The 14,815-nt window shown below is 34.3% G+C and overlaps 1 protein-coding gene across 1 annotated transcript; it reads left to right on the top strand.

Annotated features, from left to right (window-relative positions):
- Positions 1-6,635: 6,635 nt before the first annotated feature.
- Positions 6,636-7,589, top strand: LOC128547372 (uncharacterized). Its single transcript, XM_053519993.1, has one exon. The coding sequence runs from the start codon at positions 6,636-6,638 to the stop codon at positions 7,587-7,589; it is 954 nt and encodes a 317-aa protein (XP_053375968.1).
- The last annotated feature ends 7,226 nt before the right edge of the window (positions 7,590-14,815 follow it).

The following is a 14,815-nucleotide window of genomic DNA, read 5'->3' as shown; positions in this document are numbered from 1 at the left end:
GATTAGAAAGGTTTCTATTCTAGACTGAAAATCTATGCTGTTTGTTATACATGCATGATGTGTACATCCATCTACTTGTGACAGGATTAATAAACATAATTATTGTATAAGCTCCATATGTATCTGTTTAGTGTGATGCCCATTTTCATATTAATTTAACTTTTTAATATCAATTATAAATATTGATTTCATTATTTCTACATTCTCAGAAGGTAGCTCAATAAAAAAGAGAATATTTTACATGTCCGGTTATTCTAATATTAATTCAAAGAATCAAATATCTGCTTCAGATTATCACAATGCATAAAAATATGCATGGAGAGTACAAGACAAATAATACATAATGGAAGTACTTATCACAAATAAACCTATTCTTATGAATTTCTGTTCAAATAAACTGCTCATATATTTCATGCATGTGGTAATTGCATGCATCTACAAAGCAAACATCTGACAGATCTTCAGTTCAACTTTTATGTTGAGTTATTGGTACTGTTTACTTTTATCAGCTTAAACATTTCGGCCTGGGTGGTTCCAATTCTTCCACTTCTATAGCTTTAGGTATTGTATAATCTACCCTTGGATATAGGGCCTGCTTTTTACGTTTGTTTTTTGGCAGTTCCTGTGATATGCAAGTGCCATAACCTCAGAACTCTTTTCTAAATTCCAGTTTGTTTAGTTCTGCCCATTATTTTAACTGGGGACCATATGGAATTATATGATTGATTTTTATACTTGTAACGTATGTAAATGTTCTGCTCAACTGGAGGCTAGAGGGCTTGGATGGTAGCATGCATTTCCACTACCTTCCAATGAACTGGCTCATCAAACCGAGCTTGCAACATTTTCGTTTTTGTCATGTTGAGCGACCTGTGGGTTTTCACTTTTTCTATTTTGTGATTACCAGTGTTAGGGAGCCTTTTCTTTGTTGACAACTTCTTTAAGAGCAATGATTAAAACTGTAAACAGACTCAAAAGTGTCAAAAATGAGCAAAATTAAGATCAGAATCTTTGATAATTATGACAAAGGTTCAGATTAGAAGGGTAAAGGGTAATTTGATACAAAAATCTCAAAAGTCCAAATTCAGTTTTCAGAATAGAGAGGTTTTAGATTACAAAGGTACTTTTGAAATAGAGAATGAGTATTAATATTAGGAACCAAACAATTTGTTTAGTTTAAAGAGGTTTCTGGATCAGAGGGGTTCGAATTAAGGAGGTTCCACTGTAGCTTTTTATATCATTCTATCAATACCAAATATCTTACTTAGTGGGAAAAATGATATAGAAAAGCATGTACTGTACTTTATCATATAAAAGGGAAGTTATTTCATGTACAAACAAAAAAGAAAGTTAACTTGGGTGCCTGTGACCTTGACCTTGCACATGACACAATGTTTGTAATGGTGAACAATTAGGCCAAGTTATTCAACTATGCATAAGAAAGTTATAGACCAGACAAAAAAATCACCAACAAGAGTTGTCACTATTGGTGACAAATTAATGTCCTCGAAGCATGTCCAAGAATCATGAATGCTACAGCAAAAAAACAAACATCATTTCATGACCTTAACCTTGACCCAAGAGACCCGGTTCATAAGCATAACACACCTCAATACGGTTAAAATTTATGTTAAATTATTTTCAATAAATGGCAGAGTTACTGACCAGACAAGAAACATCTTTGACTTCTAAGTGTGACCTTGACCTCGGAGCTAGGGGTCTATGTCTTGCGCATGACATGTCATCTCAATACAGAGAACATTTATGCTAAGTAATTTTAAAATCCCATCATCAATGGCAGAGTTATGGACCGGACAAGAAACAGACCATGTTACCGTATAGCTGGTTAATTCTGCAGGCAAATTCTGCGGTTTTGTCCTAAAATGGGCCTAATTCATTTCTGTGTCTTTTTTATTTCTGCGACTTTCGAGAAAAGCAGGAATTAATTTTTGCGGTTTGCATAAACCAGAAGTAAATTCTGTGCATGAGAAATAGCTACCGCGCTTACTACTTCACAATTAATGACTCAAATGCATATCGTTCTCGTCAATTAGGTCTTGGTGGCATTATCTAGGTAGGAATCTAGGACAGTGAAGTTGGGGCAGCTGATTTATGTTTATATCTGATTTCTTTTCATTACCGTGCATGATCAAACTCAGGGTTAAAAGTAAATACTGTAGGTCTTGTACCAGTAATTCATTTTGAAGGACATTTTCATAAAATGTAATACTGCTGGTAGAAAAAATTACAATTTATTTAAAAATATATACAAATGCAAAATCTTGTACATAGTCCGTTTACAGTCCATTCAGGTATTACAGTTACAACACACATTGATTAATTTGCTAAACTTTTCTTAAACCTAGAGTATTTTCGATATGGTGTGAATAATTTGACAGCAGACGAAAAACTTTAAGAAAAAGATAACTGGCCATTATATTATGCGAAATATATCAAAGTTTATTTTTGCGTCAAAAAATTCTGCTGATAGTTTAAATGTGTGGAATTTATTTCTGCGTGACAGCCTCGACCCGCAGATTTAGCAGAAATAAAAACCTGCAGAATTAACCCGCTATATGTTAACCTTTAACCTCTAAATGTGACCTTGACCTTAGAGTTAGGGGTCTGGATCTTGCGCATGACACATTGTCTCATTTAGGGGAATATTTATGCCAGGTAATTTCAAAATCCCTTCATGGATGGCAGAGTTATGAACCGGACACAAAACAGTCCATGTTAACCTTTGACTTCCAAGTGTGACCTTGACCTTGAAGCTAGGACTCTGGGTCTTGCGTATGACAGGTTGTCACATTATGGTAAACATTTATATCAAGTTATTTCAAAATCCCTTCATGGATGGCAAAGTCTACAATGGAGTTATGGACCGGACACGAAAAAGACCCTGTTAACATTTATCCTCTAAGTGTGACTTTGACCTTGGAGCTTGGGGTCTGGATCTTGTGCAAGACACATAGTCTCAGTGTGAAGAACATTTATGCCAAGTTATTTCAAAATCCCTTTATGGATGGTAAAGTTTACAAAGACGGACGAATGCATGCACACATGGACGGACGGACAGTGTGATTTTAATATGCTCACCTTTAAGGGCATAATAAAAATGTTCTCAAGAGGTGACCTTGACCTTGAGTCTGAGATCTGAGTTTTATATGCAACAAATCAATTTGTTATGGTGACTGTTTGTGTCAAGTCTCTTGAATATCCATCCAAGCAAGGTAAAGTTACTGACTAGACTAAAAAAAAATACCAATGATCTTTGACGTCTAAGAATGACCTTGACCTTTGAGACAGGGGCCTGGGTCTTGTGCATGACAATCATTATGGAAGTGCCCTTTAAATCCTTTGATGAATTGTAGAGTTTATAATGGAACTGATGCTCTTAACCTGTGAGCTCAAAGTTTCTAAATGTGTCTGGGTCTTGTATTATTATAGGTAACATAAATTTTATGAAGTTATTTCAAAATCCCTTCATGGACTGGACATCAAATGGGACGGATGGAAGGAAGGATGCAACCTATTTCTATTTCGCCCTTATTTTCTTTGAAAAGGCAGGGGGGCAAAAATTGGATTTACCAAGAAATTAATGTATTTTATGTATGTCACAAAAATGTGGCAGCCACACTCAAGCCATGTACCCGGATAATCTTAACTCTGTTCAGCGACCCTAACTCAGTGCCAACATGGCGGATGTAAAGCCGATACAACTTTGTTTTCTGTGTAATTACGATGTATAAAGGAATGTTTCTGTTGTTATATCTATCTCCATTGATCAAGTGTATATTTATTTCAAAATGTATCATGTTAAATATATCAACCTTTGAGTATTCAGGTGGAAAAACGACGAACAAGGCAACTTTTTCAATGAAAACTTTTACAAAAAATCTTTAAAAATACTTCTATGCTTTTGATGCCTCGACTATTTTGTTGTTTGAAAGCAAAGATATACTGCTTTATAGGCCCCTTTACACTATGTTGTTAACCCACTACATGTTGACACAATACATGTTCAAATGTACTGACAGCGAGAAAAGGGATAAAAACCTAACTTTGATTTGATAAAAACCGAACTCAGTTTACATGAGGAATGGATAAAAACCTAACTTACACGAAATTGTGTGACGGATAAACACCTAACTGACAAGTATTCTATAGAAATGAATGAGTTGACATGTACATGGTCTGATTATTGTAAACATTAATTTATAAGCGGTATTGTCTTCAAACTTTGTCATTGATTTTAAGATGTTATATGTATGCCCACTACAGTCAAATATTTTTTCATAATTTTAATATTATGCACACTGTTTCAGAAGAATTGTGTTTGTTTCAAATCTTGTATATCGTTTAGTGTAAGAGATTTTTATAGAGGTGCTAATGGAAAATTTTTGATATTGTTTAAATGGGGTTAGATTTATGATTAATTATTAAACATGATATTTTTCCGACGGTAAATAGGGAAGAAAAGTGTGTGTGTGTGTGTGTGTGTGTGTGTGGTGGGGTGGGGTTGGAGAGTGATGCATGGACTGATGGGGAGGGGTGTGGGTATCCTTACATTTTTCGCTTGTCCACGGACACTTAAAATCCACTTGTCCATAGTCAAATTTCACTTGCTCTGATTGTAATATTAAACCTTCATGAAAGCACAAATAGGCTGGAGATCGAGTTCTTTTTTTAGGACAATGAAAAGAAAAGCATATCACAGTAACTGTGGTAAAATATAAGCTGTTGAAATATTTGCCTGTTAACGTTTATAAAAGTATGAAATCGCGTAAGCAGTGTTCGGGATCTTTTGAGGTCATGCCCGAAACACTGCCCACGCAATGGTGCAAAGCCAGATGAATTCAGAGAAAGACTCTTAAAATGTTCCGACCTGTTTTAGTCATACTTGCGATCTCTGTGTGCTTTTGATTTTAATTTGGCTGACTACTGGGTCAAATATTTCCTTTGAAAGTGACTTATTGTCTCAGCAGTTGGAATTCTACTTACAAACTTGTCATAATACTTTTTATAAGTTGTTTACGTTTCTGATGTCTTTAAATGTCCTTTTAGTTCTCTGTGTGTAACCCTTGTTTTCCTTTTTATAGTTTTAGTTACAGAATGTTATATGCTGATGATGCAAATATTTTTCTTTAGCTACTTTAAGTAGCTCTTATGTTCCCTTTAGCATGTATATGGTTTCTTCTTTTATGTTGTTTTTTTTAATGCATGTTGTAAAATGTGACTCTTCTTATTTTTGTGTAGTGTCAGCTAATTTTTTTTATGTTACTTTAAATGTGCTAAAACTGTATGTGGTAAATTACTTTTTAGTTATATTTGCTAGTACATATGTGCTATTTTGTTTTAATGCGCTGTAACATGTATGTGATAATTTGTGATTGGTTTCTTATCTACTTAGAGCCAGATGCTTTATTTGCTTTTAAATAAATGTGCTTTAACATATTTGCATTTTATTACAGCTGTTTACTTATGTTTAGCTTATTTACATGTGTTTGTCGGAAAATAGCTTTAAGCTAGTGTTATATGTTTATACTTTTCCGACATAATACTTTATTTTTTTTATGAATAAATCTTCTTGTATCTAAATCTTTTATCATAGTCACCGAGTTACAGCGTGCGCGAGACCTAGAGTCAAAGAACCCATTATCTTTATCACCTCCATACCCTTGAAGCAACTTACAATCTAAATGATATTTTATGTTTTCTCATTTTATACCTGAAAAAGTATGCTTGTCCGCGGACACACAGAATGAAAAAATGCACTTGTCCGCCGGCAAAAAATCACGAGTCAGATAAGTTGGACATAGGAATCCCACATTCCTGCAGGGGTGGGTGGATCAAAGAACTTCGAGCGTCAGCAGTCCATAAAAAGGCACAGACCAAGGGCAGTTTTCGTTTGGTTAGGTGTTTATCCATTCTAAGTTCGTATTTATCCAGCACTGTTTCCTATACTAGTTAGGAATTATCTGCAAATTTAAACCCACCTCATAATCAATACAATTTTTAAGTTTTAAAAATCGATTTCAAACTTTGATACTGTTAAACATTGTCAAAGAGATATTTATGGAACTAACACATTTAATAAGTAAGGTCTTACTGCATTTTCTGGTATTTAAAACAGTTAGAAACATAAAACATGTTGATTTTGAAGACTTTTTTGAGTACATTTTAATGAATTCCAGCCACATAATGTGACCTTTTGATTGAAATATTTAGTACACAAAACATGTTATCAATACAGGATATTATGACTATCAAAAGTTTTACGCTAACATTGCATACTCACATAAAAACATGAAAAAAGACAATGAAACTAACTACATATATCGTCTTTCTGTCAGCCATGTTGGCACTGAGTTAGGGTCACTGAACAGAGTTAGGATTATTTTGGTACATGGCGTGACACTATAAACCCTTTAATAACATCATTGAATTGTATGTATTTATGTATTATTACATGTACATAAAATACTTGCGTGTACAGAACAAAATATCTGCTAAAATTGATTCAGCCTTAACATTAGTGAATAAACTTCCTTAAGGTCTATTTTACAAGTCTTCCTCATTTTATGTTCAGGTGTGTATACATACACATCACTAAAAAGTTATAACATTTAAGGATGGAAGAAATTCTGTACCAAAGAAAAGAAGAGGCTGATGATAGTTTATGTATTTTAGAAAAGCTTGGATATTCCAAAGAACAGGCTGAGAAAAGGGTTCAGATATATGAAAATGCTGGTAAAGGAGGTAGTTTGTATGAAACAGTTAAATTCCAGGTAGATTACAATATAGTGATTGCAGGCAGTCGAGGGGATGGCACTGGAGTTTATGCTGACTGTGATGTTGACAAACTCTTAGTTCAAAATCATTTACAATGCATTGAAAAAGGGATTGATGCCAAAATATACAATAATAGTTCAACTGTGTTGGAAATTGATACTGAGGATGTTCCTAATGGATATACCAAACTAAAGTTCATTTCAAAAGCAGAAAACCAGAAAGACGACATCCATACAAAAATACCGAAATTCCTTAAAGACGAAAAGGGAGAACTGTATCTTAGAAATGACTGTAAATTAAGTGCTGGCATTGGTCGAGACTACACTGATGCAGACTGTGGCTGGATTGAGAAGAACCTTGTACATGCTGATATAAAATCTGGTCCATCAAAACCATACAGAATTCAAATACCATTTGTATCATTCTACATTCTCTTTGATGATGTATTAGCATTTCGGTGTGTTTTTCCAACCATCATAGACACTTGGTGCAATCGCGAAAGATCGAAAGACTGGCCATCAAAAGAGTTAGTAGAAAACGTAAAAGAAATGGAAGTGTATGTGGTACCTGTTCGTGTTAAAGGAAGCAAAGATGAACATTTACAGTGGAGAATTTGTCTAACTCAAGTTGAACTTGCAATGGTACAGTCTTTTAATGATACACAAATTAAGGTGTATGGTGCTTTAAAAATGATCACAAAACACCATCTTACACCACGATGTGAAAACATTACATCATATATCATCAAAATTGTCTTATTTTGGCAAATGGAGCAGACGTATTGCAGTGAATGAAATGCAGAACACTTTAAGGAAAGATTTGTTAACTCCTTGGTATACTTGAAAACTTGTGTTGAAACTGAACAACTTCCAAATTATATGATACCAGCAAGGAACATGCTACAGGATAAAATATCTGCATCAAACAAACAGGGTCTGATGGAGAAAATCAACCTCTTAATAAATGGCTGTCCATACACATACATCAAAAGTATCGCCATTAAAGAAATCATTAATGCAGAATTTGATGATTTTGCAGATGTGATCCAAGAGAAAATGCTTACTTCCATGTCTGTAAATGAAAATTGTTCTCCTCCAAAAGAAACAGGTCAACTAAAAATGGAATCAAGCTATCATCACCAACAAGAAGGAAGCCATTTGAAACAAGACCAGGGTCTGCCTTTAACAGAACCTGACCAATTAACAAAGTCTCTTCATCAACGAGTGGTTAGAGAACAACTTGTACTAGCTATCTTTGCTCTACCACCAAACAATATTGCAGTTGTTTTAAAAAAAGTCTTTGAAGTGAAAGAGGAAAGTACAATCATTGAAATAATAGCCAAAAAGGTATTACCCTACATAAGGCAACATAACCCATATGGTTTTTTCAATGAAATAAAATCTATGGATGATGCTGGAATTATTTCTATTTGTGGCAGTAGAAATCAAAGTTGCATTTTACTGTAGCCAAACCATGACGATTCCAACAAAGTCAGAAGGCAAGGAGATAACTGATCATCTTGGCAAGATTTAAACTAATGTCTTAATTGAAATATAGTGACACTGTCAGTGCAATAATATATATCACGCAATATCAAAGTTTCATTAAATTGTGTGCAATGGTTCAGGAGATAAGTAAATACCAGCACCACGGCAGTGTTATATAACTGTTAAATGAGCCGTGCCATGGGAAAACCAACATAATGGCTTTGCGACCAGCATGGATCCAGACCAGCCTGCGCATCCGCGCAGTCTGGTCAGGATCCATGCTGTTCGCTAACAGTTTCTCCAATTCCAATAGGCTTTAAAAGCGAACAGCATGGATCCTGACCAGACTGCGCGGATGCGCAGGCTGGTCTGGATCCATGCTGGTCGCAAAGCCATTATGTTGGTTTTCCCATGGCACGGCTCAAATGAATTCATCACAAGTTCAATCTAAAGTTTATATAAACTACTAAATGAAAAATATGTATTTCCCCCGTGATTGCATCATTCAAACAAAATACAATAGGAACACATCCTGTAAGTATGTCAGGGTAAATGATAAACATGTTTCAAGGCCTTTTTGTTTTTTACAGTTAGCTAATATCTGAAAAGTAAATTTTGGTATCTAAATTTAATAGCTTATGCCTTTTATTGACTAAGACCATGTAGTCTAATATTGAAACTATATACGCATGAAACCAGACGTCCGTTTTTCTATGTAAATAGTGCCTGATACAATTATTCTATTATAACATAGAATGCCTTTGAATGAAAAACTACCATTACATCAATATTTGTCAGGTAAACAGTGTTTTTTGAAAAGAGCAGCTGGGTATTTCAGTACTTCCTTTTTTAAAAATATCTCAACTCTTCTCCCTTCACTAGTCTATTAATCAGGTATGCAGATATACTTTCCCTGTTGAGCTGTAGTTCATGAACTGATGAGCATTCATGAACTGTTCACGAACTGTTCATGAACATTCCTGAACCATTCGTGAACAATGCGATGAATGTTCCTCAAAAAGTTTGTGAACTGTTCACGAACCAAAAGTTCATGAACTGTTCATGAAACTACTCCTGAAAAAGTTCACCAACTGTCTGTGAACCTAAAGTTCAAGAATTATTCATGAACTGGTTCTTCAAAAATTTCACCTTTGGTGCATGATTTTAAGTTCACGAATTATAAGTTCAGTAATCAAACAAGTGACTTCATTCAGAACTCCAGTGCAGTATTTGATTTTATTTCAATTATGCTGATGGTTCATGAACCTGAAGTTCATACACTGTTCATGAACTTCAAATGAATGAATTGATCAGTCAAGTCTGAAATTCATAAAATTCATAAAACAGGATCCGTTTACTTGTAAAAGCTTCTAGTATTTACAGCTGAAGGCTAATACCAGAGTTACTGATGACATACATATGACTAGGAATGTTACTACATGTATTTTGTATTTTATGTTGTCTGCAATTTGTACAAAATTTTGATTAAACATTGGGGATAGCTAACAGAAGTTTCATCATTATTTGGCAATTTAGAAAATGTCACTGGCAAAGAATAATGGTGTACACTGATACATGGTTGGTGAATTTATTGATGTCTTTCATTTCATACCAGAAATTGAACTTGTTTAAGAATGAATCAAGATTTTTTCATGAATGTCAATATACATATAGAATTCAAGAAAAATTCTCGAAAGAAAATGATGAACATTTTATGAGCAGTTTAAGAATATTAAATTCTTAAAACATTCTTGATGTGTTCTTAAGAAAAAGTCATCTAAGATTCAATAAAAGTACTAAAAATTCAAAACCTTTTTCTAGTTCAGTACCAGTTCTTGAACCCAATAAGGAGTTTCTGAACTGTTCACTCATTAAACATAGAACTTAGGTTTTCCTTTTACAATAAATGAATAAGTTCATGAACTGTTCATGAATGTTCATGAACATTAAATTTATGTCACATGATCAGTTTCCATTATTTTGTTGCATGCTGGGACATTTTTTGCACATGTGATTCAGCAATTTTTTAGAAGTTTGTGCAGCAAATGAGAAGGAAATATTTATCATACGTACAGTAAGGAATGGTTTAAAAGGAACATGAGTATACTGAATATCAAATAAGTAATTATGGTGTTGTCATAAATTGTTCATTTTAAAAATATAAAATCCTTTTAAAATGTCACATGTTTTCACGACCCTGAAACAAAGCTAGTATCTAATCTGAATATCAATCTTGAGATTAAAGTAAATTAGACCGTCTAGCAACTGAATTTTGGATCAAATTTCACTTGGGATTTTGTTGTTTTTTCCGCTTTTTTATATTTTGGAATTTAAAGACCTTTTTCAGTGTCGTATGAGGGCGTAATAATTTTTAAATGCAAAATGGACACAATCAGATGTCCTTGGGATTTAATCACAGGTTTAAACAGTGCAAAGTGTTCTCAAGTCACTGACCTGAGAAAGCCTGCTTTTCTCAGACAGGCTTTATCAGGCAGTTGCTATAGTAACGTCACTATTGTCAAAATCACTGTTTCTAATTCAGCTGGGTTCATCAACTTTCCATTTATCTTGTTACTTTCAGTTCATGAACCCCTGGTTCATGAACTATGGTTCATCAACTTGATGAATAGTTGATGCCGCAAAAAGTCCCATTTGTAGTTGATGAACTGTTCATGAATAGTTCACGAATAGTTCAAGAATTATTCATGAACTGTTCATCAAGTTCGCGAATTTCTGGTTCATCAGATTCATGAACCTATCAATTCATGAACTTTGATGAACACATCCAGTTCATGAATTTGATGAACCAGTCCAGTTCATGAACTTGATGAACCACACCCAGTTCATGAATTTTTGATGCCGTAAAAAGTCCCATTTGTACTTCACAAACTTTCGTGAACTATTCATGAACTGTTCATGAACAAAGTTCTGGAATAGTTCAAGGATTATTCATGAACTGTTCATGAATTTCTCAACAGGGTTATTATCGCATTATAAGTGCGGCAATTTTTCTTTGATCTTTGCAGCATGTTAAACATGGTAACACACATTAATACTACAAAATCTGTGCTGATATTTTACAAAACTGTCACAATATATATCAACACAGAAATCTCTATAGAGTTTCATTAGAAAGAAACTGTTGCGATATGTATCAGCACAGTAAAACTGTTCCGATATATATCGCAACACTTTTTCTCTTATTGTGGCCAGTGAGGTCCTATCGAGGGAGTATAATTTTTTCCTTTCAAAGAAAAGATGATTTTAGCTCCAATTTACAGTTCACAGAGAAAGAATTATAACAAACACCTACAGTTTATAAAGTAAAATTCAGAAATACATGAAATTCTGAGATTTCTAAAATGTTTCTTTTTCTTTGTTGTTGTTTTTTTACAAACAAAACAATAAGTTTTACAATATGTTTGGCCAGTGAAATGCAAAGATTTAAAACCAATGCAGAAATCTGTTGGATACTTTTATCTGGGGAACACATTTCCTAAAACAGAAGTTTTAGTGTTTCAGTCAGCGAGGCGCAGAAAGGGAATGAAAAGTGTAAAAATAATAATAAACAAATTTAAATGAAAATAATATATAAATTTTAATGATAAAACTATGCGATAAAACAGTTATAATATGTAATGCTCGTGTGTTACGAGGATATATCAGAGCTAGGGGTACATCTCGGTATTTTTCTCTGCACATATCTGTTTCGGCCTACCGGCCTCGACGATATGTGCAGAGAAAAATACCCCCAATGTACCCCTAGCTCTGATATATCCTCGTAACACACTCTCACACATACTATAACTATTACATAGCCAGTCTCTTCTCCCTTTGCCATCTATAACTGGCAACAAGAGCTGTCTTGTGATGACATGCTTGACTTTATGTAACATTTCCACTAAATTCTAGCAATACAAAAAGTTGAAAAAGGGACATAATTTTCTGACCTGTAAGTTAGAGATAGGGAACTAGATTCATATGGTCATTTGAAAGCAAGCAGTGCAATAGTTCCTGTGAAACCTGCTTACATGCACAATTTTCACCACAATTTCTATGTGAAAAAGGGGTATAACTTCTCCAAACTAAAATTAAGTCAGTGTTATTAGACGTGCCAGGTGAGGTCTTCTCATGATGCAAAATATGTGTGCAGAATTTGAAAACATTCAGTCCAACAATTTCTATTTCTAAGAAACATGCTTACATGCAAAACTTTCACAATTAACTAGATGTGTATCCATAGGACACAGGTGTCCCCCACTCCTGTCACCGTACGATGGTTAACTTTCATGACTCAAGGTGAAACATTTAATTTTAAGATGTTTGCAACATAAACTTTTAAGAACTTTATGTACATGAGTATTTTTCGCTTAGTGAAGGACCGTAACTCTGGCCTAGCTGAGTACCGGTAAAATGCCAAAAAGAACACCTGGTGGCTGGTGCAAAATGTCATAGTCTATAAAACAATCCTCTAATGATTTATGACTCTAGGTCAAGTACAATTTGACATATGCTGCACAAACTTTAATTTTTTAACTGACTCAAGGGCCATGACTCTGGTCTTGCAAAGTGAAAAAAAAAACTTAAGTGCACAGATTCACGTGCTTGATAATATTCCTACTCTAGGTGATTTTTTTAGATATATATGCAACACAAGCACTTTATGTGTATTTTTCACTAAGACTTAGTCTAAGTCAAGGACCATAACTCCATCTGGCAAAGTGAAATCCAAAACAGAACACCAGGTGTGCTAGTAACTGCACATGCTTTATAACAATATTCCCTAATGTTTTATGATTATAAACAAACTTCTATCCAATTTATGCATATTTTTTGACAATCAAGGGCCATAACTCTGGTCTGAATGATAAAATCCCGGGACAAAATCCCAGGATTCACATGCTGAACAATATTCCTAAGATGTTTCATGACCCCAGGTAATATACTTTTTGAGATATGCACAACTCAACTTTTATGCCTTTTTATGCATATATTTTCACTAAGTCAGAGCCGTAACTCTGGTCTGACTGAGTGATACCTCTAACAATACCCCAGCTACACAACTTCACATGCTGAATAATATTCCTGTAATGTTTCATAATACTGGTTCAAATACTTTTTGAGATACATGCGACACAATCTGAAGTCCTTTTTATGCACATTTTTTACAAAGTCAAGGGCCATAACTCTAGCTGATGCTACATACCAAATATCAAAGCCTTAGGCTCTGTGGTTTTGGACAAGAAGGCTTTCAAAGTTTTTCTCTATATAAATCTATGTAAATTATAAAAATAAACAAAGAGCCATAACTCACTCAAAAATTGTTGAACCAGTCTAATGTTCAGGGGGACACAACTAGGGTACCAATTCATCATTCTGACAAAGTTTGGTCAAAATCCCCCTAGTAGTTTCTGAGTGGATGCGAAATTGAGAAATTGTTAACGGACGGATGGATCCAGGACCATGGATGCAGAGTCATTAATTTTGAATATCCCACCTTCTGAAGATGGTGGGCTAATATGAGACCTCTACTTTAAAAGGAAGATACACCAAGATATAAAAAGACCCTACTACTCAGAGGGGTTAAAGGTCAAGTATGTAAGGGGTAAAGAAATATTTTTTTTATTTCAAGAGTACCAAAGATATGTCTATAAATGAAGCTTTCGAAAAAATTTAACATGAATTCCAAGGATAAGAACTTGGTGACCTTGACCTTGGGTATAATAGTCCCAGCCCCTGACAATGTTTATGTGAATTAACAGTAAGTTATAAGCAAAAATAACAAAGATATGACAGAAAAACAAAGGTTGCCGAAAAACTTTAACATTAAAAATAATCTAAGTGTAGCACCTTGGTGACCTTGACCTTGGGTATAATGGGCCTAGCCCCTGACAATGTTTATGTGAATTTACAGTAAGATATAAGCAAAAGTAACAAAGATATGACAGAAAAACAAAGGTTGCCGAAAAACTTTAACCTTAACAAGAGGGTCATGATGACCCTGAATCGCTCACCTGAGTAATATGAGTCACATGTTTAAAATGGCAAACTGATGCTAAAATATTAGAAAGTAGGTCAGTAGGTCACATTCATGGTCACTGAAAGTCAGTTTTAAGATAGGTGTGCAAAACCGTACATGTCATCCAAATTTCAAGGCTGTATCTTAAAAAACAAGAAAGTAGGTCAGTAGGTCAAAGTGACAGTCAAGCGACCCCTAATTGCTTGTGGTCATCAGGTAATTATAATTAAAAAGTCTAGGAAATATGATCTGATAATCCTTGAAGTATTTATTCCTATTTTAAGTCGAATTTCGGTTATCTCGAAATAAAAGCTCGATCCCATGGATTTTGAGATACCGAGTTTCAGCTGTATATTTGACTGTAAATGCCACTGTTTTTTTCATATATCCTTTACTACTAATGATGCAGTTGTTTCATATGATATAGTATATGGTTTACACATTAATTACCAAAAGTTACGTTCTTAGCTGAGATAACGAGTTTCTCGGTGAACCTAGGTTCTCATTATTATTG

The sequence above is a fragment of the Mercenaria mercenaria genome, chromosome 1 (assembly GCF_021730395.1).
Source record: "Mercenaria mercenaria strain notata chromosome 1, MADL_Memer_1, whole genome shotgun sequence".
Classification (NCBI taxonomy): Eukaryota; Metazoa; Mollusca; class Bivalvia; order Venerida; family Veneridae; genus Mercenaria; species Mercenaria mercenaria.
This window is presented reverse-complemented; position numbering and strand designations above follow the sequence as displayed.

Coding starts and splice junctions, on each gene's coding strand:
- LOC128547372 (XM_053519993.1), top strand. CDS start 6,636: ATGGAAGAAATTCTGTACCAAAGAAAAGAAGAGGCTGATGATAGTTTA.